The sequence below is a fragment of the Drosophila biarmipes genome, chromosome X (assembly GCF_025231255.1).
Source record: "Drosophila biarmipes strain raj3 chromosome X, RU_DBia_V1.1, whole genome shotgun sequence".
Taxonomy (NCBI): domain Eukaryota; kingdom Metazoa; phylum Arthropoda; class Insecta; order Diptera; family Drosophilidae; genus Drosophila; species Drosophila biarmipes.
The window spans coordinates 15,584,436-15,610,382 of NC_066611.1; the positions used below are offsets into that span (position 1 = coordinate 15,584,436).

Genomic DNA, 25,947 nt, shown 5'->3' on the forward strand with positions numbered 1-25,947 from the left:
TGTTATTAGGCGGGCGTGGCCAAGGGGGCGGCTGGCCCCCGAAAGATAACGCATACGCCGCATGGGTCCACGTTCGCCTCGCCGCTTAAAAAGATGCAAATCCCAATTGAGGCCCACTGGCTGCAAACAATTCTGAATTATTAAGTTACTCAATCAGGCTCGCCCCTAAGACCTTAAACTCACTTGAAATGGGATTTGGCCGAGGGTTTACGTACGTCTCTGCCGTTGCTTGGATTATGTTTGCCCTCTTTTCCGCTTTCTCGGCGGCGCTTGCCCTGCAATTGAAGGTGGAAAATAACAAAATAACCGAATGAGAAGAAAAAAAAAATCATATTTTCAATTAACAAATTCGCCCTTCGAACGTTCGCGTTATGGGCACACGCATAAACAAATCCACAGCGCAAAACGTGTCCTGGGCTGAGGAAAATTTCTTCAAGGGATTAAATTTCCATGCCTCAGCACACACAAACGCACATACACAGCGGGAAACAATTTTAAGGGGCATATTTTTATATGAAAATATGTCCAGTTTGTGGTATATACCATACCTTTTGAAAATACTAAATATGCGAAATGTACTAAGTACAGTATATACTCTTTTAATTATTAGATACGCTTATAAAAGATAAGATGGATGGATATTTTTTTAAGCTGCTTTAAAAAATTGTAAAATTATATTTAAAGTAAATTTAAATTAAAAATTTGTAATTTAAAAACATAAAATAGAGAACCTTTATTTTTAAAAATCTGTCTTTTTTTTCTAACGAGTGAATAACTTTAAATCTATTATTTCTTATACTTTTACTCTGAGTTAATTATGACAACGCACAGGCATAATAATAAGAATAAATTAGAAGTATTATTTAGTGTTTTTCCCAGTGTATATTATACATGCATACATATACAAGGAAGTAAATGGTCTTTGAAATACATCTTAAAATAGGCTGGACTCCAGTCTTGGGGCATTTGACGCAGGAATTTGGCCAAATCCCTTCTTAGCCACGACACAAAAACATTTTGGGCTCCCCGCACTTTTTTTTTTGGCATATTTGGGCCAAGGCATTGTTGTTATTTCCTGCAGTGTATCTTGTATAATATGTGTATATACAAACGTGGAGGGACACGTGCCCGAGATGGATGGATGGCTGCCTGTTTCAGCTCTGCTCCGCTCTGTTTTCCCTGTTTTGCCTGCGCTTTTCCCCAACCGCCGGTTAAATGTTCTTTTGATATTCCCAACCTTATTACACACACGCTCTCACCTGTCCACGTGTGTGAGCTGAAAGTTTTGTTATTGTTTTCGCACTGGGCAAATGGGAGCAGCACGTGGCCATGACCGTCATATTGGACTTGGACTGTCCTGAAAAAAAAACTCTGAAAAAAATAAATAAATAACGCAGACGGCAAAATCCACAGCAAATCGAACTTCAAGTGCAATCGAGTCGAATCAAATCGAAGCCGCTTGGGTTGGTTGTTTGTCATTAAGGCGGAAGGAAATCATTGTAAATGAGACCAAATTGCCCGAGCCTTCCTTGTCCCCCAGTTGTGAGCCACCTGCTATTTGCATTTCAGTATTTCCCTCTGGATAATTGAGCGAGCATGCGACCCTAACTGGCTCCAGCCCTCGGCTAGCCCCAGACTAGCTGGTCTGGCAGGTCTAGCAGGTCTCGTTGGCCAACTCCAACACCCACTTAGACCTTAGACCTCGGCGACGCCATCGAATAGCCGCCCACACACCCACACACCCACCGGCGGCCCTTGGCGGCCCATCCAAAAGTGAAAACATTCGAGTCAAGGCCAGGCGAATGGCTCTGTCTATTTGGAATCGTTTGTTTATTAATTATTTGGTTAGGCTTTTACCCGCCCCCTTTTTACATGCACCCGGCGAAAATGTTGTGGGGAAAATCAGCCTGTACCGCAAGAACTATACCAAAGGGTTTTAAAATATTTGTATCACTTTTAGTATTTTTATTTTTATCATCAGGCTATGATTTAAACCATATTTTGTATTAGTTTATAAAGATTTTGTTTTCTGTTTAGGTAATTACATTAAAATGTTCAATAAATTGTATTGAAAATTAGTACATTTTTTTTATTACAAAATTTGTTTAGTTTCCATTTTGGTATTTTTTTTTTGGTATTATTGCAAATATTGTGAAAAGATGTAGAAAAAATTTATACTAAATATTTTAAAAAGTGTTTAATTATAAAATTAATATAATATTTATAAGAAATATTTTTTTCATGATTTAAATAACTTTCCTTTTATACAAAAATTTGAACTAAAAACATTTAGTATCTTTAAAATGGATTAGGTACATCAGAGTTTTGTACATTTAATAGGCTGTAAAGTAGTAAACTTCGTAAATTCGTATAACTATTGAGATCTCATGTATAAAATATGACTTGATTTTCGCAGTATAACTTTGGCCTGAAGCCGTAATCCGCCGTTTTCTAGTTATTCACCCTAGTTTGGACCCATGTTTACCTTTTGGTCTGGCAAATATTTGAGTTTTTGCCGCCTTTTCCTATTTGTTTGTTTTATTGTGTGACTTCCTATTTTTTTCTATTGTATTTTTAATATGTTCCATTGCCAGGCGTTTCGTTATGCAGTCGCCAAAGTGTGTCAACTTTGGCGCACAAGTCGAAAGTAAACAGTTTTCAATTCCTCAACAATTTCTATTATTTTTTCGTGGTTTTCCACTTTCACCCCCACCCGCCGAGCACTTGAGTCACCTTAACGATTCTTGCGTTTGTCTTTTCGCATTTCAATGGACTAGAGTGTGTGTCCAAGTGTGTGTGCGGCAACAATAGGGTTAGATATATTGATTTTCGATCATAAGAACCTGCAACATGCAAAGTCCGACTAACACCTCGCCCCTTATATACTTACGTTGTACATAAATATCTATATTATATATGCCATAGAGCGGCCCAGTGACACGCCCCGCCCATTGACATTAGCCGCATTCGAGGCGCCTTCGAGGGTTCGGCTCGAAGACGTCTCCCTGTCATTGCCGAGTTATCATTATTATATTAAATGAATGCGCCGCTTTGGCACGCTCCAGCCTCAGATGCCTCATGGGGCGCTATAGCCCCTCCCCCTCCACCCCCCACAGATCCGCCACGCCCCCCTGATTAGGGCTGATGTATACGGTGGTTCCGGCAATCAATCTAAGGAGCCCCTGCTCGGGGTTGACGGCAAATGGAACCGATTTGATTAGTGATGAAAGACCAACTACAAACTAACCGCAGTCACTCCCCGAAAAAAGAGAAAAGAACTGACCAAATTGTGCACTCAGGGTGAACTAATTGTGTAATTCAAAGTTTTCAGGTCCCAAATACACAACACACACACAAAGGGCACTGAGAAAAAATATGGCAAAATAGTGTTGATGATTTTAAAAAATTTTTAACACTTCAGAAAAAATAAAAAAATTTTTAAAGAACGCTAAATCTTATATATATTTTTAAAACCAAAAAAATGTTAAGCAATAAAAAAAATATTAAATTAAAGCTTTATCTATAAGCATAGCAAATTTTTTTACTAATCAAGTAATGTAGTATATTATTAAAAAAAACATAATATATAATGTATCAATATATCAACAAAAAAATTAAAAATAAAACATTATGAATAATATTAATATTAAATTGGCAGCATAATTTAAGCATTTTTTAATTGTAAAAATTGGATGGTGGATTCCCATATTATAGTTAAAAATGTTTTTAAAAACCAACCGCTGAAAAAATAGCATATTTAAGGGTGTGTAAGAATATCAATATTTTCCCAATTGTTAAAAATTGTTTTTGAAATTCACACATGTTATATGATGAATTTTTAACTATGATATATTAAAAACTCCCTTTTAAGTACTAATTTTTTCCCCGTGCTGGAAAAAATCTTAAGAGTGCGCTGAAAGGCAGGGCGAAAATATTACTTATCCGCCTAATTAAGCTCCAACAAAGCGAACACTTCATTATATATTTCCTGCACTCCGGCCGGCAGAGATTGTGGGGCTGCCAATGGGGGCGGTGTTTGGATTTGCCGGTGGAGAAAAGAAAACGTAACCTTAATGTAATGTGAATTACGCTAAATTTATTAGGCAACAACGAGTGAGTGAGCCCGTTTCTGGGGGTGAAAGCGGAAACGGAAACCAAGGCAAGCCGAAAAGTGCGGGGGAAACCCCAGAAATACACACACACACACACACACACACACACACATGCTCATGAGGCTGTGGGCCTAATCGTAATCGTTAGCTGCGAAAATTCAGGACCTCTTCACCCTGGATTTTCTAGGCCTGCGGTTGAACCAATTTCGTCGCTTATTTCGTACTTTCTCTCCTAGTTTCCTCTCCCTTTGCCACTTTCACTTTACTTTTTGCGTGCTGGCCGCGTTTTGTATAGGAAACTCGATAATTTCCACCAATTTCCTTTGCCATGTGTGTGTGTGTGTTAGCCCTGTTAGCTGGCAAAGTATGCGTGTCCATGCGAAGCTCATAAACTGTGTGTCGGCAATGAGTATGTTAATTTGGTTAGAGGTGAGAACGCAGGTGAGAAATAATTTCGGGGCGTGGCATCGGCTAAATGCCATTGCCAACATCTCCTTTCCGTGCGTGATCGACCAAGGCAACAAAAAACTGGAAAAAACTACAGCAATGGAAAAAAAACAGATAAAACTAGGGGGTGTGCTATACGAGTACATGGGCTTGGGGTTGGACCCCAAATTACTTACTCAAGTACTTCGAAAACAAAAGTTTGCCGCAAAAGACGGAAAATTACCCAACAAAATTGCACTTTCGCAATAAACTTTGCAACCCGTTAATTCCACTGTTATCAAAGTTAGTTCGCAAAGACTTGAATGTCAATTTATCAGGAATATAAGATTGCCTAGACTGTTTTTCCCCCACTTAAAGTGTAAAAATAGACTCAGAATTTGGGATTCAGTAACTTTTTTTGATTACATTTAGTTTTTGATTTATTTTATTTATCAGGAATATAAGAGAACCTAGTTTGTTTATTCGTTATCAGTAATTAAATTATAAAAATAGATTTTTTTTGTAGATTTTGGATTTAATTTCATAATCATTTCATAAAGAATTGAAAGTGCATTTATTATAAGATTGCCCAGTTTGTTTTTCCCCACTTAAAGTATAAAAATAGATACAGTATATGAGATTCATGGCCTTTTTTTTTGCTCAATTTAAATTTCCATTTGTTTAAATCTGTAAGGCAAATAAATACTATTGGCATTATTTAACGAAAAAGCCAACCTTCTGCCATTTCGGTCATTTGAATTGCATTAACCTCATGTTGATTGGCCCCTAGGCTAATTTTATTTAGTGGCCTTTCAGTGCGATTCTATGGATTTTCCAATTTGATTATGCTTAGTTAAACACACACATGGACTTTCCCCATTTGCCAGGAATTTAATTGAATTCCACGACAAGTGGAATGGCGTATAATACGATTTTTCGTTCGCTATTGTTGAAATGCCATCATCAGCATTTTCGTTTTTCTAAGTTATCCTATTCATAACGTGCCGCATTTAAAATTCCGTGTAAATAGAATTTCTCCGCTATTTTACTCTTCAATGGCTTGCCGTTTTCCATCGAAATTTCCATCGAATTAATGCGGTTGCGTTTGAATTGAAGGGCCCCCTGGAAAAAGCTAAAACTTGCTACATTTTCAACTTAAACGACTTTCTTCTCAGGCATTTATTTAATCTGCTTCAGAGTTTTCTTCACCGACGCGCTTTTATTATTGGGGTTTTCCGCTTTCCATTTCGCTTTTCAACTTAATTAAGAAATCCAATTAACATCATTGACATTAGATGTCCTAGAATATGCGCAATTTGTTTTGTTTTTATACATTTCTTTTTTCGGGGGCCTTTCATGAGCACATGGCAGCGGGAAAACCAAAAGAAAAAAAAAGAAGGAACAAACACACGCATCTGCCGAAAAATAGATTTTTCCCTTTACATACGTATGTGTGTGTATCCGTGTGTGGGAGCAAAGCAGGACCTCAACTGGCCACCCCCGAAAATCCACACCCTTTGCTGACAAGTAGGCGTTGATGTTGATGTTGACGTTGGTCTCGTGTGTGTCCCTCCCCCTCGAAAAACCTCCTTACGCCCTTTGCCACCCCCTCGTTGCGTGTGTCCCGAAATTGTGCGTGTGTGCGGGGGGTTTTTTTTTTGGGGGCGGGAGGTTTTCGGGTGCTAAGTGGGTTGGGTGGGGTTGTGTGGGGTGGCCGGCTGGGCGCCTGTTCGTCCAACACGCAACAAACAAACGATAACAAACAATTGTGGCAACGACATTCGGATACTCAGTGTCTCCATTTCCCCTTCGGAACCCCCCAGGTTTTCTCCTCCTCCATTTGTCTTTCCCTGATTTCGGTTGGGAATGCCGTACGAAATGCTGATTGTAAAGGCAGGGCTGGGAATCGTGTTTTAAGTCGTGTTCACTGACTTCAATGGGCAAATGTCCTTGAAGAGATTTTGGCCACTTCAAGTGACACTCGGCTTTGGCTTACATTTCGACTACGCTTTATAATAATCTGGTTTCTAAGATCAAAATAATGCTCTAAAGCTAATGAAAATTAAAGAAAATATATACATTAAAGTGTTGCTAAATCCTATAACACTAAAAGTAGGCTATAGTTTTTGTGATCTAAATAAAATAGGTAAGCCCTCAGCTAAATCTAGATATTGATTAAATTTATATCACTTCATTAGCCGCTCTTTATTTGTACATCAATCGAAACGAAAACAAAACACTTGCACTCCGATTTGTCGTTCCACTCAATTATGATAGCACTACTCGAGGGGCAAAGGGCAGCTCGTCCACGCCCCCGAATCTGTCAAATTATCCACATGATCGCCCCCTGTTTGTATAGAGCCGAGCCCAGCTGCCGAGCAGACAGAGACCTCAACCCCAGGAAATCCCAGTCAAGTCGGACAACTTTGACTCATCTCCTTTCAGCTGGCTTAAACAGTGACACAAGTAACACAACGGCACGAGGAGCGGGAGCCACATTCAAGCAAATCTACTTAGCATAAACCAATTCACACACATATACGCTGGTCGGGGGCAAAACACACACACACACAGACTGGCGGGCAGAGGGAGAGAGAAAGCAAAAGCAGGCAGCTTTCATTACAGGGGAGTGGCTGGCTTTCACCCAGCAGCTGACAAACTGCGAAAGCCAAAAACTGATTATGGCTTTACCCATTCAAAGCGACAGCATTCTGCACTTGCAAATAGACAAATAGAAATGTGTTTGGTCTAGTGGAGGAAAAAGCACACAAGGAGAAAGATTTCGCAGTATTATAAAAAATAATAATATAAACATGTAATTAAAACGACATAAAACCAGTGGCATGGTCACACCGACTTTCAAGGTGTGACCTTGTTAGCCAAGCTTATTGTTGCCAGTACGCCTGGTCACACTGCACCCTTTGTTTCTTATTATAATTGAAAATGTTTTGAATCGAAAATGTTCTAAGTACTCTCTTATCGTGTGTATGTTACTATTTTTTCAGTGCACTTTTGGCACAACTTAAATGAGAAATAATCGAAAGCAGGCTGCAACCCAATCCAACTCCAAGTGAAAATTGAAACATTTGCAGAGAGTGAAATTAAAAATAATGTTATGTACTTACCACTCTACTTGCTTGCTTTTCTTGGACCCGCAAGCCCCTCTGCCCCCTCCTGAGCTTTGCCATGCTTTCTTTTTTCTATCCTATTTCTCACAAGATCCCGTTAGTGAAGTACAAGTTAAGCTCGAGCCTTGTCGCCCAGTCACGTAGTCTTTTTTCCCACAGAGAAGGTGCCTTTTTTTGAATGGAGCCTGAAACGGGGGGTGGGGACTGAGCTGTTCTTTATAAACAAATATTTGGATTTAGCAACTGAGTGAGCAGTAGGAAGCAGGCAAAGGAAGCTTAAATTCAGGCAAAAAAAAAACAAGAGCAGCTAGAGGAAGGAAGGAATTTTATTTCCAAGCTGAATTTTAGGCGGTCCTGTGGGTCCCTCTCTCGCTTTCTCTCTGTGCCAGTGCGGGTGTGTGTGAGTGTGTCTAGTTTACGACTTTTACTACTTTCTTTCCACTTTCTCTCTCTCGCTCTTTGCCGCCCTCGCTGCTTATGCAAAACCGCACCCATATTGGAGGACAAGTAGGAAAGCAGATTACTTATCTTTTAGTTTTCATTTAAATATGAAGACCAAATTGTACACACACGCCGCTTTTTCCTTTTCACTTTTCTCGGCCATTAGAGGGATATATATAAATGTGTATAAAAGGGAGACATGAAGAGGAGCTCCTTGGCTTTTTGTTTTCACGCAAAACTCTATCTTTTAGCCAGATAAAGATGGAGCAGAAAGCAAGTGGGTTTCTTTTTATTCACCGCCCGCCCTTTCAATTCCGGTTTTCATCTCGATTCGGCTTTTTTCCCGTCTATTTCTGGTTAGACGAAAATAATTGGATTTACACCGAATCCAGAATCAAGATGGAAACTAGGCAAAGGAAGTGCGGATGGGGATAGGGATGGGCATGTGGCATATGATGATGTCGTCATTCCGGCGGATAAAGTACGGTTGGCAGGCAGATGAGTCTACGTCGGCTGTGGGTTGTAAGGGGAACTCGTATTGCAGATATTCATAAGTGAAATTTGTTATTCCAATGAGGATGAAATGAATACCATAAACCATTTTTTAAAATGAAACCCATAAAGAAAGCCATCTATTAGGAAGTACTGAGTACATGAAATGGTAAAGTATATAGCTACAATTTAACTTATATAGATTTTCACCCAATGCTAGTTGCTTAAGCACCCCCGCACAGAACCAGACACAAACACTATTCGATTACTTTGCTGGAAATCAATCTTGATAATGGTTTTGCAAATACATAAATTCTAGCTCCGCAAACCGGCGTCGACACTCTCAATTCCTGGCTCGATGAAAACACCTTCCATTGCGAACCGGGAACAGATCTCATCTGGATGCAACGAAGAAGCGGCCGAGGCACTAGTGGGTATCCACTCAGACTACCCTAGGTATGAAATGTATGTATAGCCCGATCCGAACCGACAGTAGTGTATGTATATATCAGCAGCGTGCATTCATGAACCTTTCAACCTCCCACGCCCAGTCGATAGACTCCTCCATCTAGAGTTCGTAGCCAAACTGATTTGTTGTTCCCACACCCAAAGAAAATCGATGTAAAAAACCATTAAGTTTTGAACTCCGATCTTGAAGATATTACCCATAAATTCCTATAGAAATATAAACAGTGTGTATATAGATACCATAACCTTTTTTATAAACGCAGAGGTCAATAATGCTAAACCAAAGAGTTTGATTTAACATATAAGATTACGATATAGGAGATGCCAAGCAAATTATTCATGTCATGTTAGGTGCCTAAAAGTATGCAGTAAATAAATGCAGTCAATTAAATCATTGCCCTTCCGAATTTAAAATATAATGTTGCATACTTTTAGACACCTAAAAATGATATCTCCAAGTGCTGAAGTTAATTAAAACCCATACTTTCGCTAGGTGTAAGACTTAATGAAGGTGCAGTGCCACTGGGGGAAGTGATAACCGTAACTGTGAGCAAATCATTGACTGATGGATGACCCGGGGACAGTAATTAGCTGTCAATGTCAGGACAAGTGACCCCGGGCCGATGATGATGATATTGCGAGGGCGACAACTGAAAATGGGCCAAATGTCCGGGTTAATATTCATTGGGGAGCGCTCGAGAGCCCGGCCCCGGATTCAATTTGAGCACTCTAAAGTGAATTCAGCTCACGAATGGATTGGTCTTGGGGTTGGCCTGAGTCCTTGTGTACTGTTCTTTTGGTCTTCTGGTTCTCTGGTCCTCTGCTGCTCTGGTGTCCACATAAATCTCTATGAATGTCGCGGATGGCAAGATATTTTCCTGCAATCACGTTGGCAATTTGGCACAGTTCAGCAGTTTATAGAGGGGGCAGCAAAAAGACAGGGGGCCTGGATATATGGCTATGACTATGACTATGACTATGACTACGACTACGATTGTGACTGTGGCTATGGGCATGGACATGGGCATCGGAAACGAGGACAGCCAGCTGTGTGTGTATATGTTTTCATTTGTCAGCAAAATTTTTATTGGCCATCTTTGGCTCGACCAAAGAGCAGGGGCTTGGTCCCCACAAATTCTCCATTGACGCCTCCCCCCTTCCTGCCTCGTCCCCGGTGCCTGTGTATCTATAAGATACAAATTGATATGACACATTTGGGAAAGCCGGAGCAAAGCGAAAACACACAAATCTGTCATTCAGGCTGTAAGATTTATTAAGGTGCCGACTAGAGTTGAGCGGAGCTGAGTTGGATTCGCTCGAGCTTGAGTCCCGTTGAGTTGGGTTGACTTAACCCCCAGTGACCCCACCTCGGAGGCATCCCGACAGACCTCCAGCCACTTAAGCATTAATCAGCGATCTGTGCGAAGGCCCTCAGGGGGTTGAGAACCTGTGAAAATTGGTAGCAAAGTGGATCAGGAGCTAACGATTAATTCCTTTGTATTTGTTCAGCACTAAGCCATGGGTGTTTGAATTAAAGGCAAACAAAATGGAAAGAAAAATTCAATTAACAAAATAGATTAGATCAGCGATTGCAGGGAAAGCCTTTATCTTAGGACCTGCTCAATCAACCCATCTAAATCAGTTTACAAAATGCATATCCTCTTGCTAAGCCTCTATGAAAAGTACAGCCCATCCCAATTAGAGAAAAACCCACATTAGTTAAGCTCATTAGAAGCCTATAAATAAATAGTCGCATCACAAGTAGCTTTAGATTTCAATCCATAAATAGAATCGTTCATGGCAGGGAATTAAAAGAGCTTAGTGCATACTTAGATACTTGGACCGCAAAAAAACATGCAATTAATGAAAAGGTTGAATAGCTACAAAAAATAGAATTGAAAGGTCAAAGAATCGAGGAGGCTAAAATGAATGGAACTGCAATCAAAGCGCTGACACCAGATTAAATAACTAAATGAATTCCGAGATTAGAACAAAGACATAAATCACTAAAAATATTAAGGATTTATCATAGAATAGCCTTGTTATTAAAGTAGTGAACCATCAATTTGTTAATACCAACCAGAGGCCCATAGCTATCTAGAGTGAAAATGTGTTGATACTATAATTACATCCCCGACACATCCGTTAATTAAAGTAGCCAACAATCGATTTATTGGTAGTGGAAAATGTAGCACAACAAAATGGATGGCGAGTGTGGAGTGTGTGGCTTGGGGAGTGTGGTAGTGAGTGTGGGCTCGGCCGAACCCATGGTCAATCTGATTGAACTCTAATAACCCCGCAGGTATATGGAAGAACGTGCTCTTACTGGCGGCAATACGTCCAGGAAGCCATCAACAAACTCGGCCAAACACAAACCCAATGTGGGCTATCGCCTGGGAAAGAGGAAAGCCCTCTTCGAGAAGCGCAAACGGATCAGCGATTACGCCCTGGTCATGGGCATGTTCGGGATCATCGTGATGGTAATCGAAAACGAGCTGAGCAGTGCCGGTGTCTACACAAAGGTAAGAAAGTCATGCGTCCAGTCTTAGAGCTTAATACAAGTATATTTAAAAATAAAAACAGTGAAAAAAGTTAATAATAAATGATGATCACTTTTATGTAATTCAGTGTCATCTCTAAGGCGTATCACTTTGATACGTTCGCCATCTTGCTATTTGCTCTCTTTTTTTCGTTTTGGAGAGCTTTAAATCTTACTGTCTCGCTCTTATCCAGGGCAATTTTATATCTAGCCATCTCGATCTTTTCTCTCTTTTCCGGTTTGAAAGAATTTTAAAATAGAGAGCAGTGTTACTTAAAAATATCATTTTTTAACTATTTCGAAAGCCTAACTAAACTCAGATCAAATCTTATAAGACCTTTCTAACTAATCCCTCTACCATCACTTTTTTCCTATTTTGCAGGCATCGTTCTACTCGACAGCGTTAAAAACCTTAATATCTGTTTCGACTGTGATTCTTTTAGGACTTATAGTAGCTTACCATGCTTTGGAAGTGCAGGTGAGAGTGAGTGCAAATTGTATTCTTCTCTTCCAGATGTTATTGATGTTCTTGCTGATGGTCGTCATCGTTAACTGTTTAACGTTGCCGTCGTCACTCTCGCTCACTGTCACCATATAACCGATAGTCTCCCCAGAAATCCCCTTCCCCAACCGAAACAAAAACGAAAAAAGTAAAACCCCCGCCCTCTATGGCCATGCTAACCCCTCGAAATCCCAGAAAACCCCTCCTGTCCACCTGTCATCATCGCCATCTCGGTTTGTTTGTATGTTTGTTAGTAAGTTAGTTTGTTTGTTTGCTGTTGAAAAACGTTTTCTTGTATCCGGTTATGATTTCGATTTACTTTCCATTGTTTTTCTTTTACTTTCCATGTGTTTTCTCGCATATTGGGAGCGTGAGCAAGAGTATGGAAGAGCGCGTTAGAGAGTGCATGTGCCGTGAAAGTTAGTGTGAGTGCGAGAAAGTGACAGACCGTTTCCGGTTCCGGTTCCGTTGCCCCATTCGTTCATTCCACAACCCACCCTCCCAGGTTTCCCTCTTTACCCCGCTGCATTCCACCATTTCTCTGGACATCTTTCATAAAGTCCCCCTACAAAAGACAAAAACAAAAAAGAAGAGAGTTTCATTCCACCTCAAAGAATCTAAAACGGAAGAAAAAGAAAAAGTTTTGAAAGCTGAAACACTGTACATAAAGCTAACCATTCTCATTCACCCAACTCACCTTGACCACACTCACTCTGTTCACCACAGTTGTTTTTCAATTCAAAATCCTCGCTTTTAAAGTATATTTAAACAACCATATAAGCCGAATTTCCCAAATTAAGCTTACCCATTGTGTTATTAATTTTCAATAAAAAAAATACCACATTTTACGAAAAGATTGTAAAACAACCTTTTGCCAACGCAACCTTTGAAAAAGATTACATCCTCTGTGGTGAAATGATCGATTTATCGATCAGTTGACCGTAATCAACCCTGATTTTGGCACTTTCATTTTATTTCGTTTCATTTCCATTTAACGCAGATCCGCTAAACATGATATAGGCCGGAACTTAATGACAATTCTTTGCATTCCATACCAAAATCGTTTTCGTACTCGTTTACCTCCAATATGCGCTTCAAATACCAGTTGCATGTACAGCACTATAATTTGTTTCATTTGCTCAACATTTTGATATATATGATCCATATATATATATATATATATATATATATTTATATATAATCTATACAATTTCCACTTCTACTTCCTCTTCTTCAATTATTGGTTTCGTCTTAATTTTCTCGTTTCGTTTACCTTGAAAAAAACTAACCACAAATAACCAGTAAATTTAGTTAAGACATATGTTAAAAATTATCGTTGGCATGAGTTAAATATATATAGATACGTAAATACAAATTATCGTTGGCATGAGTTAAATATATATAGATACGTAAATATAACTAGAAAACAAACCCCAACCGATTAGAGAAAGAGAACGGTTGGGGATCATTTCGTTTGGAACTTAGCAGTACGTAGAGAGCATGGGAGCATCTATTGCCTAGTTCGTAATTCTATTGATTCTATCTAAAAACATGAACAATACATTATTATATACAACAACATGATTGATAACAATATTATCTATTAGCAATATACTCGAATAAAACCGAAGAGAAGTGGAAGATACTCGAAAACCCTGAACTTTCGTTAGCTTCATCGAATGAAACTGAAATACTGATGTTTGTAGGGACAAAGTCCTGTGTTCAGTGATCGAATTTGGATTGGTTATTGAAGTCTCCATATCGATAACTCGAAATTGCTATCGATTGTCAGCTGATCAGCCTCGTTATCGCAATCGCAATCGAAAAAGCTAAAGCAAAAACGAAAAAACATGAACCCTATACCCTAAAAACTCTCACAACTGCATTCAACCATTTCCATGTCCATGATTCAATCAAGTCAGGTCATTGATCAGTCGTCTGTCAGTCAATCAATCAACCAAACCAGTCGTCAATCAACCAGTCAATCAATCAAACCAGTCAGTCAGCTGATATACTTTCTATATATTTATATATATCTACAATAAACCTTCCCCCAAAAATCTCATAATTCGAAATCTCTTCACACAATTTGTTCTCTCTCTACTATAATAATAATAACTCCGAATAAATGTTTATACCCCTAAATTAATGTTGATGTTTAAGAGTAAAATTTTAATATGTAATTACCTTCCATTATGCTTTGCAGAATTCAGTAAGTAATACTTATTATAATATCTACCATACATACTTCAATATTTGTGAGTAAATCCAAGTCAAAACCATGCATAGTGTTATGTACCATATACGGAAGCAACCAATACCAATACCAAAACCAACTCAAATCAAAAACCAAAACAGAAACCAAAAACTAAATACTGAAAACCAAAAACCGAACCAACAAAACATGCCTAGAGTAGATAAACCATAGATCGTACTTAGACTGGGTATACGTACATATGTACATATACCCCAAAATGCATACTGAAGCCAAAAAGCAGCCATCAAGCAAACTTCAAGTCGATGTTTAGTTGAACCCGCGTCTGTACCTATATCGTGCCTAGTGTATATAGTCAATCCTTTTTTTTTGTTTTTTCTGAAATCTAAACTAAAAACTGCAAAATAATACTGTCACATGCCATCCAAGATCAAAGGCAACCGCTTGGCTGTTACATAGCGAAAATTGTGGCTTAGCTTTGCACCCAGAAACAACCCGAACCACCCAACCGCAATCTCACCTTGTCTTGCAGTACAGTACAGCATACAGTAAACACTGGCCATGTGCGAATCGATTGTGGAAATGTTTAAGATTAAGGTGGTTACTTGAAAGAATAAAGAAGAAAAGTTCTTGTTAACCTAAGGTATAAGGTTTCTGAGATATATATTTTTAAACTTTTGAAGACACAAAAAAATGTTCTGAAATTTCAATATTGATTCCAAAGTTGTAATATAATTTTTTTATTTAATATAAATTCCAGATAAACAAATTTAGTTGTTTGAGAATGGTTTTTCTTTGGTCTTGGATCGAATATAAATATAAAAAACGTTGAAGCCCCTTTGCTTAGTCATTTCAAAATCTGATTTAACCTCAAAGTTTTAAACATATTTAAAATTCCGATACTCTGTAATTCATTTGAGAAACATTTTCCAATCGGCTTGCACTTATATAACATAGATGTACATGTGCACAACATACATACAAGCATACCCGCATACATATGAGCATTCCCATTGCTAAGTCGATACTGAATATATATAGATATGTATATCTTTATATATATATTAATCGATATATGTACTATCAAACATCAAACCCATCTATCACCAAAATTAGAGGCAAAAACATCGAAAGTTGGCCAAACCAAAGAGAGAACACAGGACTTTGTGAATGTGAGATAGGAAAGACCTTGCAACCGGACCTTGTCGTTAATCGATAATCAATTAATCAGTCGGCTTAACTTGCGAATGGCTCATATGCAATTAAAAAACGAAAGACACACAAATCAGAAGACCATGCCTTTCCCCAGCAAAAAAAGAAGGGGGGAATCCACTTCATTAAGCTTCTTGTGCGAATAGCCTTTGCATTTGAGATGGGGAAATATCAATGTCTATCGATTTCCCCTCAAAACCTGTCGATAATATTTCTAAAACGATAACTTCGATATTTCGCCATTTCATCTCCGCCTAGATGTTGTGATGTTGATAGATGTTTGTATATATGGCCTAATTGCACTGCAAACTTTAGATTATTGCAGTTTAGGTTTACGGGTCTTCCGATTGCCCCCGATTAAATCGAGTATGGGGTGATTTTGAACTTTAGAGAAATTGATTTGATAACGAGAAAGTAAAGCAAAAGGATAAAGGTAAAACAGCAACCAAGAAAACAAGAACGAAATCGAGTGAAATGTGCTAATTACACGAGAACACGCACGCTGCTTTCTAGTAAGTACTTGCACTCACACATGCACCAGAGCACACACACACAAGCACAACACCCACACACCTATACCTATACCTATTACCTATACTAAGAAAAAAAGAAGAAATAAAACATAAGACACGAAATGAATTTCAGAGGAGATTTCATAGCCTACGATACTTGAACTTGACTCGGGAATTGCTTCCACCACTGAAACAGAAACCATTAACACACACGTAGGCCCACACACTCGAACACCCGCACACCCGTACACCCACACCCAAAACACCCACACATACACCCCATTGACGTTGTACTTGTCAAATAATTCATGCTCGTATATTTGAGTGTAATTCATTTTTGTTTAGTCGCAAAAAAACCAAAATCCAATCAATAAATTTCCAATTATAATTAATAAATTATATTCTGGTTCTCCTTTTTCTTCCCTTTTCGTTTTTTATTTTTCTTTTTCGGCACACACCAACGAACTAAACAATCGTTTACCCATGTATCTATATCTATATGCGATTATAATCCCAATCCCAATCGAAATCGAAAATGAAATTGAAATCGAAAAAAAATACAGTTATTCATGATAGATAACTGCGCCGACGATTGGAGGATCGCAATGACATGGCAACGAATTAGTCAAATAGGGTTAGAACTTTTTATATGCGCTATACATCCAATTCCTGGCGAATACTATTTCCAGTGGACGACGAAATTGGCCAATAAGAATAAAACAATTGGCACCGAAATGGTGCCATATGACGTAGCTTTATCATTACCTATGTTCCTTCGATTATATTTAATCTGCCGCGTAATGCTGCTGCATTCAAAGCTATTCACAGACGCATCATCACGGAGCATTGGCGCTCTCAATAGAATTAATTTTAACACAAGGTGAGCTAGAAAATCTAAAACAATTATTAATAAAAAGCGTACGTTAATTATAATATTAAATTTAAGTTAAACATGTAAATTATAGGTGACAGCCAGAAAACTCTTAAAATCTCTTAAAGATGTCTTAAAGTATGCAATAAAAATATGAATGCCGTTTGAATTCATTTCTATTGCATACTTTTGGACACATTACCAACTTTTTTACATTTTTCCTTTATAATATTCTCACTAATCCGTTGTATGAAAATTCCTTCTAGATTCGTTTTAAAAACTCTAATGACAATATGCCCGGGAACGGTTCTATTGGTTTTCATGGTCTCGCTGTGGATCATCGCATCCTGGACGCTGCGTCAGTGCGAAAGGTAATGGCCATATTCAATTATTAAATTTATGATATGAAATTTCTACTTGTTGAGAATTTAATTTTACTTTTTGATTTTGATTTTCGTTTGATTTTGATTGTTATTATGCTTTCGTTTTATTTTGGTCTCAATGGTTGATTGGTTTCCTTAGTTTTTCGCTTTTCCGTTTTCCTTATTCCGTACTCCGTTTTGCGTTATCCGTACTTTTCTTAAGTTTTACTCTGAACGCCATTTCCGTTTAACCGTTCTGATTCAATGTGTTTGCCACTAATACTTTGACATAACTATGTATTTAATATCAATGTATGTATGTACATAAATGTATGTGCCAAGCATTACGTAATGTCTTCTCCAAGAAACTCGAAAAAAACTACAAGCTAAAAAATTAAAACATCTTCGTCACAAGTTGTATTTGCTTTTTTTTGTACTCTCCTGTAAAAAACATATCTTAAAATTGTTGAATACATATTTCAAAGTACGGATAAAAGGGGCAAAGGGGGATTTGAGCACAGCCACAGCTTACAACATACACGATACAAAAAAGTAAAAGCGAATGTGCATTGTTGCTTATTCATACGTGCTAAAGAATTTACATGTAGCTTGCATTTTATCCACATACACAAATGAAAACGAAATCCCCGACGAAATACCGAAACTGTAACGAGTTCGAATGCGAATCTGTAACAATCGAAATGCAATTGTCACTGTCACGTAGCGAACGATTGGATAATGGATAATGCTTGCATGTGTTTCAATTTATTTACATTTGGCATTCGGATTCGCTTGTTTTTTACCACCTCCCCTCCATCCTCCCCGAAAGAACCCCGATTGCTGATTGCTTTTTTACATTTATCTTGCCTGTACTTTTTCCCTTTTCTGACAACTGACAACTTATCGATATACTCGATGAAAGTTGATGCAAGTCCTGCACTTATCGAGGGGAAGGGGGCAACAACAACAAAGCAAAAACACACACACACACCTATACAGTTGAAAATCAAGAAACAAAAAAGATACCACGTAGAATTGGAGAGTGCAGTAAGAAGAATTGAATGTGACTATACAGAGAAACAAGATGCTGCAAGATCACAAAAAAAAAGAGCATGGTCACACCATGCTTTAATTAAAAGCGCAGTCACACTGCGCGCTTTGCATGCATCTTAAGCAAAGTACAAGTACTAAGGGTCTAAGGCCATCTTAGTTCTCTGTGTCGCTCTTAAATCGTATATACATGCATATATTTATACTTAAGCCCGTATAACCCCATTTGAAATTTTTATATACTTTTTTTAAACTTTGAATCTTTGTGTTTGAACGTTGTATGCTAGCTATGTCTGTTTTTCTCTCTCGCGCTCTTTTGCTCTTACCTATCTCGCTCCTTTTCTGCAAATTCTTCTTGCTTTTCCAAAAAAAAAAAATGTTAAATGACACCTTTCATAATTGAATTGGCGCACCATATGTTCCTCTCGCTCTTTCTCTCTACCGATCCCAGTCTGTTGGCCTTTGGCAAACTGTTTCTGTCCTTTTCAATTTCCCCTGCCCTCTCACTCTCACATTGATCCAATTCAGTTGATCTTGTGATTCTTACATTTTTCATTTAATTTTATTGTGGATTTACGACGTTCCTTATGTTTTTCGTTCTTGTTGTTGTTGCTGTTTAGTTTTGGGAAACGAAACATAACAAAAAAAAAATAAGAAAACATTCTTACAACGCATATTTATTTAAACTATTAAGCTTTAAATTGTGGATTGAACTGCGCCTGCATTGCTGTAGATCATATCTAAACATCCTTATATATGTAACCAAAAATAAACTTGAAACCTAAGTGTTAACTTAAAACAAATCAAAAGAAAACGAAAACGAAAACAAATATCCATCCATATATTTTTGTCTAGGGATCCTAAAAAAGTCTTTTGAGGCCAACAGCTGTGTTTCAGTCTAGTGACGAAGGCATATACACCTCTCCATAAGTTGTTGTTGTTGCTGCTGTTGTTGTTGTCGTCCTTGTTGTTGCGTTGTTCCCGTAGCCAAAATATATCCTCACATGTCTGTGCAGTTTTTTCCATCCACATCCATGCATACTTTTTGTATTATTTGCATCGACTGCACAGGCATGTCGGAAACCGGACAATAACAGCCAAATGACAGAAAAGTAATAGATAGACAGATGCACTTAACATCCCTTCTTCTTCTTCTTCTTCTACTTGCTCAACTACTATATGCCATACATATATTCTCGACTTTCATTTTATTTTCGCCTCAGATGATGAGTGACACGTATTGATTTGCGTGTAACATCCTCTGCTCGATTTGTTTCTGATTTAAACCGCCCCCGTTTTCATTACCTTATATTATGTTTGGCACATGGCGATGGACTGTGGACTGGTTAACAAACAAATGAAAAAGCTCAGTGAGAAATAAATGGAAAAAATAAATAAATACAACGAATATGTATGTCCTTCAATTTGAAATCAAGAGAACAAACACGCAAACTCACATAGCCCACGTATATGTATTTATCGTAACGATGTTGAATTTTGTTTCTAAATCCATAATTAATTCGTATCTAAATGTTTTTTTCCGTAGAAATTTGGTAGACTTGGTTCTGAATTTTCTAAAAACAAAAAGTTTATGTTCCGAAATGTCTGTTTTTATAGTCGGGTCCTCCTGTGGTCCCAACTATATTTTCTGTTTTAAAACATTTATCTATCTGTGTCTGTATGTGTGTCTGTTTGTGTATGTGCGTATTGTTGGAGATCCCTGGAAAATGTATCTTAACCAACCATGCATGCTCTGCTCAGCTCGGATCAAAGCTCTGTGAGTTAGATATTAGGGCCGGGGGGAATGTGAGAAAAAATTGTGGGGAAAAAGCAGGAGAAAACATTTTGTGCGGCATTAAAAGGGTATTTACAAACACCGAACAGACAAGCGCAAGCATACACAGAAAACAGGTATAAACATGAAATATAATTTTCCGTTTAGAAACCTTTTCAAATTTTAGTGTCAATTTTTTATATAAATTATATTTAAATTACAATTTGAGCTTTAATTGACGGATGAATTTAATATTAGACAGAGTGCAAGGTCACACTAAGCTTGGGAGCGTAGTGTGACCATGCACATTCTGCTTTTTATGTCAGTGTGTGCTTTGCGTGCATCTTAAGCATATTGTTAGTACTTTAAAATATAAATACATCAATTATTCAACATCAGGAACTTCTTTAATAACTAAAACTATTTTGTTTTCACAGTGTACAGCCTCTTGGCATTCATTATGATTTTTCCTTTGCAAATTGCTTAAGCCCACCACATTCACACACAAGCCACCCACACCCACTCGCCCTTCGGAAAACGGCACCCAACGGAGCTGTGCCGGCAGGCATGCTTCAGCATTTAGTGGCCACATCTCTAGGGCTTCAGGTGGTGAGCCTCTTCGGGCAGAGCAGCGGGGTATTATGGGGCATAACTGTCGGATGGGCCATTTTAGTCGATTTGCATGTAGTCACAAGTGTGCGCCGTTTTGTGTGAGTGCGAAGTGCTATAGGTACATATACATATGTGCGCATCTGTGCTGTTCAGATCAAGAGTTATCAGTTGAAAGACGAAGACCCAAATCCCAAGCCCAATCCCGAGAACCTCCCCTTTCCAATTAGACTTTCATGCCCCGGCAGGAAGAGATGCAGAAGAAGAAGAAGGAGCAGGAAGAGCATAAAAGGAGTATTATTGAGAGGAAAGCAGTTTTTGAACCGATGCCGAAGCAAGTGTTGTAATCAAATTGCCAAACTACTACCCAAACTATAATTATTCAATATTATTCATGTCATTGTATATTCCAAAATATTCCCCCGCCGCCCTCTTTACAACAAAAATCTATCTACCTATCTCTCTACCTGTATCTTTCAAACTATCTTACAACCTCGCTCTTATATTCTATTGAGGACTTTTAATTCGTTGCCCAAAAAGAAAAAAAACAAACGTAAAAGATAAAGCAAATTATTTTCCTGTTTAGTTTAATTTCCTTCTTTTCTTTTCTTTTCCCTTAACAAATTTTTCTTTAATTTTCCGTTTGTAATTGTTTTATTAATTTGTTTGATTTCCGTTGTATTTATGAGTACTCTTTTAATACATGGAAATTTTCTAAAAATATGAAAAAAATTTATCAAATTGTATTCTTAATTTTTCTGGAGAACAAAAAACCAAAACAAAAAAATAGACAAATTTTAACAAAAAATGTTCACATAATTTCACATCTGTTTATTTGTTTACTCCACTTCTCACCCTACTTCTGTATCCACAAATTGCAAAAAAAAAATATATATACCAACAAAAATGTATGAAATCGAATATATATATGAAAAATACCAAACAACCGAAAAACCGCAACTTGAATACGCATACGAAATACGCACTACGCATCTGAAATACCGAATTCTCTATATATATTTTTGTATACTGAAAACCGCAAAAAAAAAAACGTAAAACCGCTAACGATAAAAAACAACGGCAAAACAAAAATCAATAAAACCAAACAAAAAACAAACGTATCATAAATGAAAAATCAAAACGAAATGACTGAAATTCGTACCCCATATATTCCCACAATGCCAAACGCATGCCGATAAATTCCAAACCAAAAACCGAAACGATCCGAACCGATTTGATCCGCAAAAAAAAAAGGTTCCACGATGAGGAGCACGCGAATTTGCTAAACTCCATGTGGCTTACAGCCATCACATTTCTGTGTGTCGGCTACGGCGACATTGTGCCAAACACGTACTGTGGACGCGGTATCACCCTCACCTGCGGCATGGTGGTAAGTATTTCCTCAAAAACCTAAAGAAAAGAATCCTCAAACCTCAAAAAATACCAAAAAAAAAAAACAAAGACTCCCAAAAACTCCATTTATGATACCGAAAATACCTTAAAATTACCAAAAACAAACTAAATTAAAATAAATACCAATTATAGAACAGTACAGAACAGAACAGTTGCAAAGATAAAAAACAGAACAGAAAAAAATTTACATTTCTATATATTCAAACAATAACGAAATCCTATAATAAGATAAACAATAAACTACAACAACAACAAGTACATACATCATCATCAACAAAAACAGCAACAACAACAGCAAACAGCAAACTTTCATGCATAAAAATATGAGAAATCAAGACCCATCGCAAGCAGAAGAGAAAGTAGTAGAATATAAAGAGGAGAAGGTGAAGGAGAAGGAGAAGGATGATAAAGTTTGGGGGGGTCCCCCCAGAAAAGTAGCCGCCATTGAGGCGCCCCCGAAAAAAGAAAAAAAAAGAAAACAAAAACCCCCGCTCCGCACAAATGTACATATATATAGTATTTTATAGTAATTGTACCTGCCAAATCAACCGATACACTCGCACGCACACAGCTCTCTCTCTACACAGAAAGATACAATATCTCTAGAGATTCGAGATTTCCTTACATTTCCCTCGAAATATTTCCACACAGAAATATATTATTTGTCAGTTATGATAGAAAATGTAAGAATTATATGCTAATGAAAAACAAAATAATTTCATATTTAAACTTCAAAATATTATACAGTATCAATGATAAATTAGACATGGGAAAAATTTAAAGAAATTTTTTGATTTTACATTTGAATGTCACACACTTTTTTCGCTGTGTACGTGTGCGGGCGTATTCCCTGACCTATCTTGTCGTCGTTCTCAAAATCCCCCCCCCCCCTCCCCCTGACCGCCCTTACCCAGATATAAACTCAAATTCAAATATCCAAAATCCGTTTTGATGGAGGCTCCACCCACACACAAACAAGAGGAGGAGGAAAAAACACATATCCATTTTTCGTAGCATACATTTCAGCGCACATATTTTAGATTCCGTTTTGTCTGCCCAGATCGTCGCCAAAACAACAATGAAAACAAGCGAAAAAAGCGGAAAGCAAATGTCAGGCAATAGTTCCACATCTATGGCCATCTCGCTCTATCTGGTTTTTGTTTCACTCAGGCCGCGATTAATACAAGCGAACACATGACTTCCCCCCCCCCCCCCACACACACACACACACACTGGCAATCTGTTGTAAATCATCACCCAAAAACAACATACATACATATATGTTACCACCCACTTTGTGTGCGTGTGTGTGTTTGTAAGCATACATTATATGTATTTAAATATATGTACATACATAATCACTACTTGTGTGTGTGTGTGTGTGTTTTTGCAGCATTAAAGAGCGCAGATAACAATGTAACTGTTCTTTTTCTGCCAGCAAAAACTAAAACAGAAAAATCATCGACACACACACACACACACACACACAGATACGTATTTTAAAGAGGAAGCAGAGGAAAAAACGAGAAAAGTTTTTGCTTCCTGGTGAAAACAGAAACAAAATCAAAACAAATCTTTTCTGACAGCCCCGGCAAATTCTATTAATGTGCACATTTAACTGTCTGGGTGTGAGTGTGCCCGTGTGAGTGTGTGCCCGTGTGTGTGTGTGTGTGTGGGTGAGAGGCTCGCTGTGTGTGTGTGTGAGCCTTGGAAAAATGAAATTGAATTGTTTTCTGCACCCTAGAAGCTCCATTTATAAGAAAATCAAATCACTAGATTACATAAAAAATATAAGTACATACTTTCGACTCTCACATTTTTGTACAGCAAGCTTACAACGGGCTAAAAAAAAAAAACAGAAACCCCCATGGTTGTACATATATACATATATATTAACGGTTACGTCCATAACTGTCAACATTTCAATATATCCGAAAATCAAAAATCAAAATCCCCTCCCCCCCCAAAAAAAATAAAACCAAAATACCAATATAAACCCCATCAAGCTCTTTTGAACCACTGTATTGTGTGCGCTCACCCGTTTACTCGTCCATTTGTTGTTAATCTCGTTTTCCTATATGCAAAATGACCATTCTAACTTTTACTTTTCGTTTCCACAATTGTTTACTTTTCCTTTGTATATCGTTTATCGTTGATCGTTTATCGTTATCGTTTCTGTTACTATTTTCGTTACGATTTATGTTTGATTTTTACGTTCGACCTTTGTTTACCTGTGCCAATTTAGTTGTTTAATGGATTCTTATGGTTTATTTTTTGAACATTAAGCCAACAATACGATATTTTTCTCTATCTCTCTTTCCCTTTCATTTTGAAAAAATATATAAACGCGTGTATTCAATTTGACCCCTGAAACTGAAACTGAAACTACAACTGATTAAATCCATAATCCATAATCAATTCCGAAAAAAAAAATATAAATATGTTTCGAAACGAACAAAAATATATATGAATCGAACCAAAAATCGAAATCAAAATCGCGTGCTGGTTTATGGAACAGATTTCATGATGAAGAACATGCGAATCTTTTGAATGCAATGTGGCTGATAGCGATAACATTTTTGAGTGTTGGTTTCGGTGATATTGTTCCGAATACGTACTGTGGACGTGGTATCGCTGTCAGTACAGGAATAATGGTGAGTTTTTAACAACAAAATATTACCAACAATTGCACACAACATAACAATCAAGAATTACTATATGTTCAACAATCGAAAAAAATTACTTATCGAAAAAGAAAATATATCAAGATCTTTCAAACAGAACAAATATCACGTGTAAATAATTACATAAGCTGCATACGAATGTTTACCCGCCCACCACAACCGCCCCTCGCCGCCACTTTTAACCAAAAAATAAAAAAAAAACACCAAGAAAAAATATATATTAAAATCTAAACTCACCTGAATCGTAATATTTCTAGTTAAAACTGTACATACATACTATATCCAAAAAAAAAACCTAGTTGAATCACCAAAACGAGCTTAAGACCTTTGAGTTGAGGAGATAATCGCATGTTTTTAGGCCAAAACCAAGATCAGATTGAGCCATTTTCCAGTCGAGTGAAGAAACCAAGAGAACAATTACGAATAAATCGCTGATCAAGCATAGGAAATAGTACTTATAACCGAATTAAATATTTGTTTTCCATACTTCCAACTTTCTCCACTTTTTATCCAGTTCTGCTTTTGTGTGGCTTACTTTCCCTACTCTCTCTCTCTCTCTTTCTCTACATATAAGTAAACACTATATTTCGATTTCCCCCTCTACCAGTCGTCTGACTATCCGCTTATTTCCTAGACTTTTTGAGATATTTATCATGTCGTAGTGGCCAAAAAAGTAACTAAGTACTAAGTAAAAATATACAAAAAAATACATATACGAATAAATACAGCTATGATAGATATTTCCAATCCTAACTAAACTATGAATTGTGCCTTATGGTTTCGACTTTGTTCCCTAGCTAATTGTTTCGTACTTATGTGTGTATGTAACTCTCTGCCAGACACCTCTAACTGTTGTATTACATATAGACATGTGCCGAACCCGAATCCATTAACTCTTTTGATATTACTCTAATCCAAATCTAAACCCCACATCCAACTCCGTATCTCTAAATTCTAACCGAAAACGTTGCTGCATTCGAATCCATCCATCTAAACATCGTAATGCCAATTAGAAGGAACTCTTCCAGTCATCCATACTCATTCAGCCCACTCACCCATTAATCGTTCAACCATCGAGAAGCCAACGAAATAACAAAGTGAAAAGAAAAAAAAAAAGAAAGCAGAGAAAAGAAAAAA

General features: G+C 37.6%; 2 protein-coding genes across 16 annotated transcripts in view; one reads left to right on the plus strand and one right to left on the minus strand.

Moving 5' to 3' along the window:
• The window catches only part of LOC108032254 (small conductance calcium-activated potassium channel protein), a 72,617-nt gene that overhangs the window by 36,639 nt on the left and 10,031 nt on the right, over nt 1-25,947 (plus strand). For 7 of the 14 annotated variants that reach the window (XM_017106122.3, XM_050890615.1, XM_050890614.1 and 4 more), the window contains 6 exons: nt 8,919-9,064; nt 11,370-11,589; nt 11,989-12,090; nt 16,611-16,927; nt 17,185-17,289; nt 24,645-24,780. In XM_017106122.3, the coding sequence (XP_016961611.1) occupies nt 8,919-9,064; nt 11,370-11,589; nt 11,989-12,090; nt 16,611-16,927; nt 17,185-17,289; nt 24,645-24,780 (1,026 nt within the window). Of the gene's footprint in view, nt 1-8,918; nt 9,065-11,369; nt 11,590-11,988; nt 12,091-16,610; nt 16,928-17,184; nt 17,290-21,967; nt 22,104-24,644; nt 24,781-25,947 lie in introns of all 14 variants that reach the window. The other 7 variants (XM_017106130.3, XM_044093380.2, XM_017106167.3 and 4 more) reach the window with 3 other exon arrangements.
• Nucleotides 1-25,947, minus strand: part of LOC127012518 (uncharacterized) — a 33,930-nt gene that overhangs the window by 3,358 nt on the left and 4,625 nt on the right. Inside the window, exon 2 of one of the 2 annotated variants that reach the window (XR_007766014.1) lies at nt 10,326-10,514. The exons of the other annotated variant lie outside the window; for it this stretch is intronic. The gene's annotated coding sequence lies outside the window, so the exon portion shown is untranslated. Of the gene's footprint in view, nt 1-10,325; nt 10,515-25,947 lie in introns of those variants that run through there. 2 annotated transcript variants of the gene reach the window in all.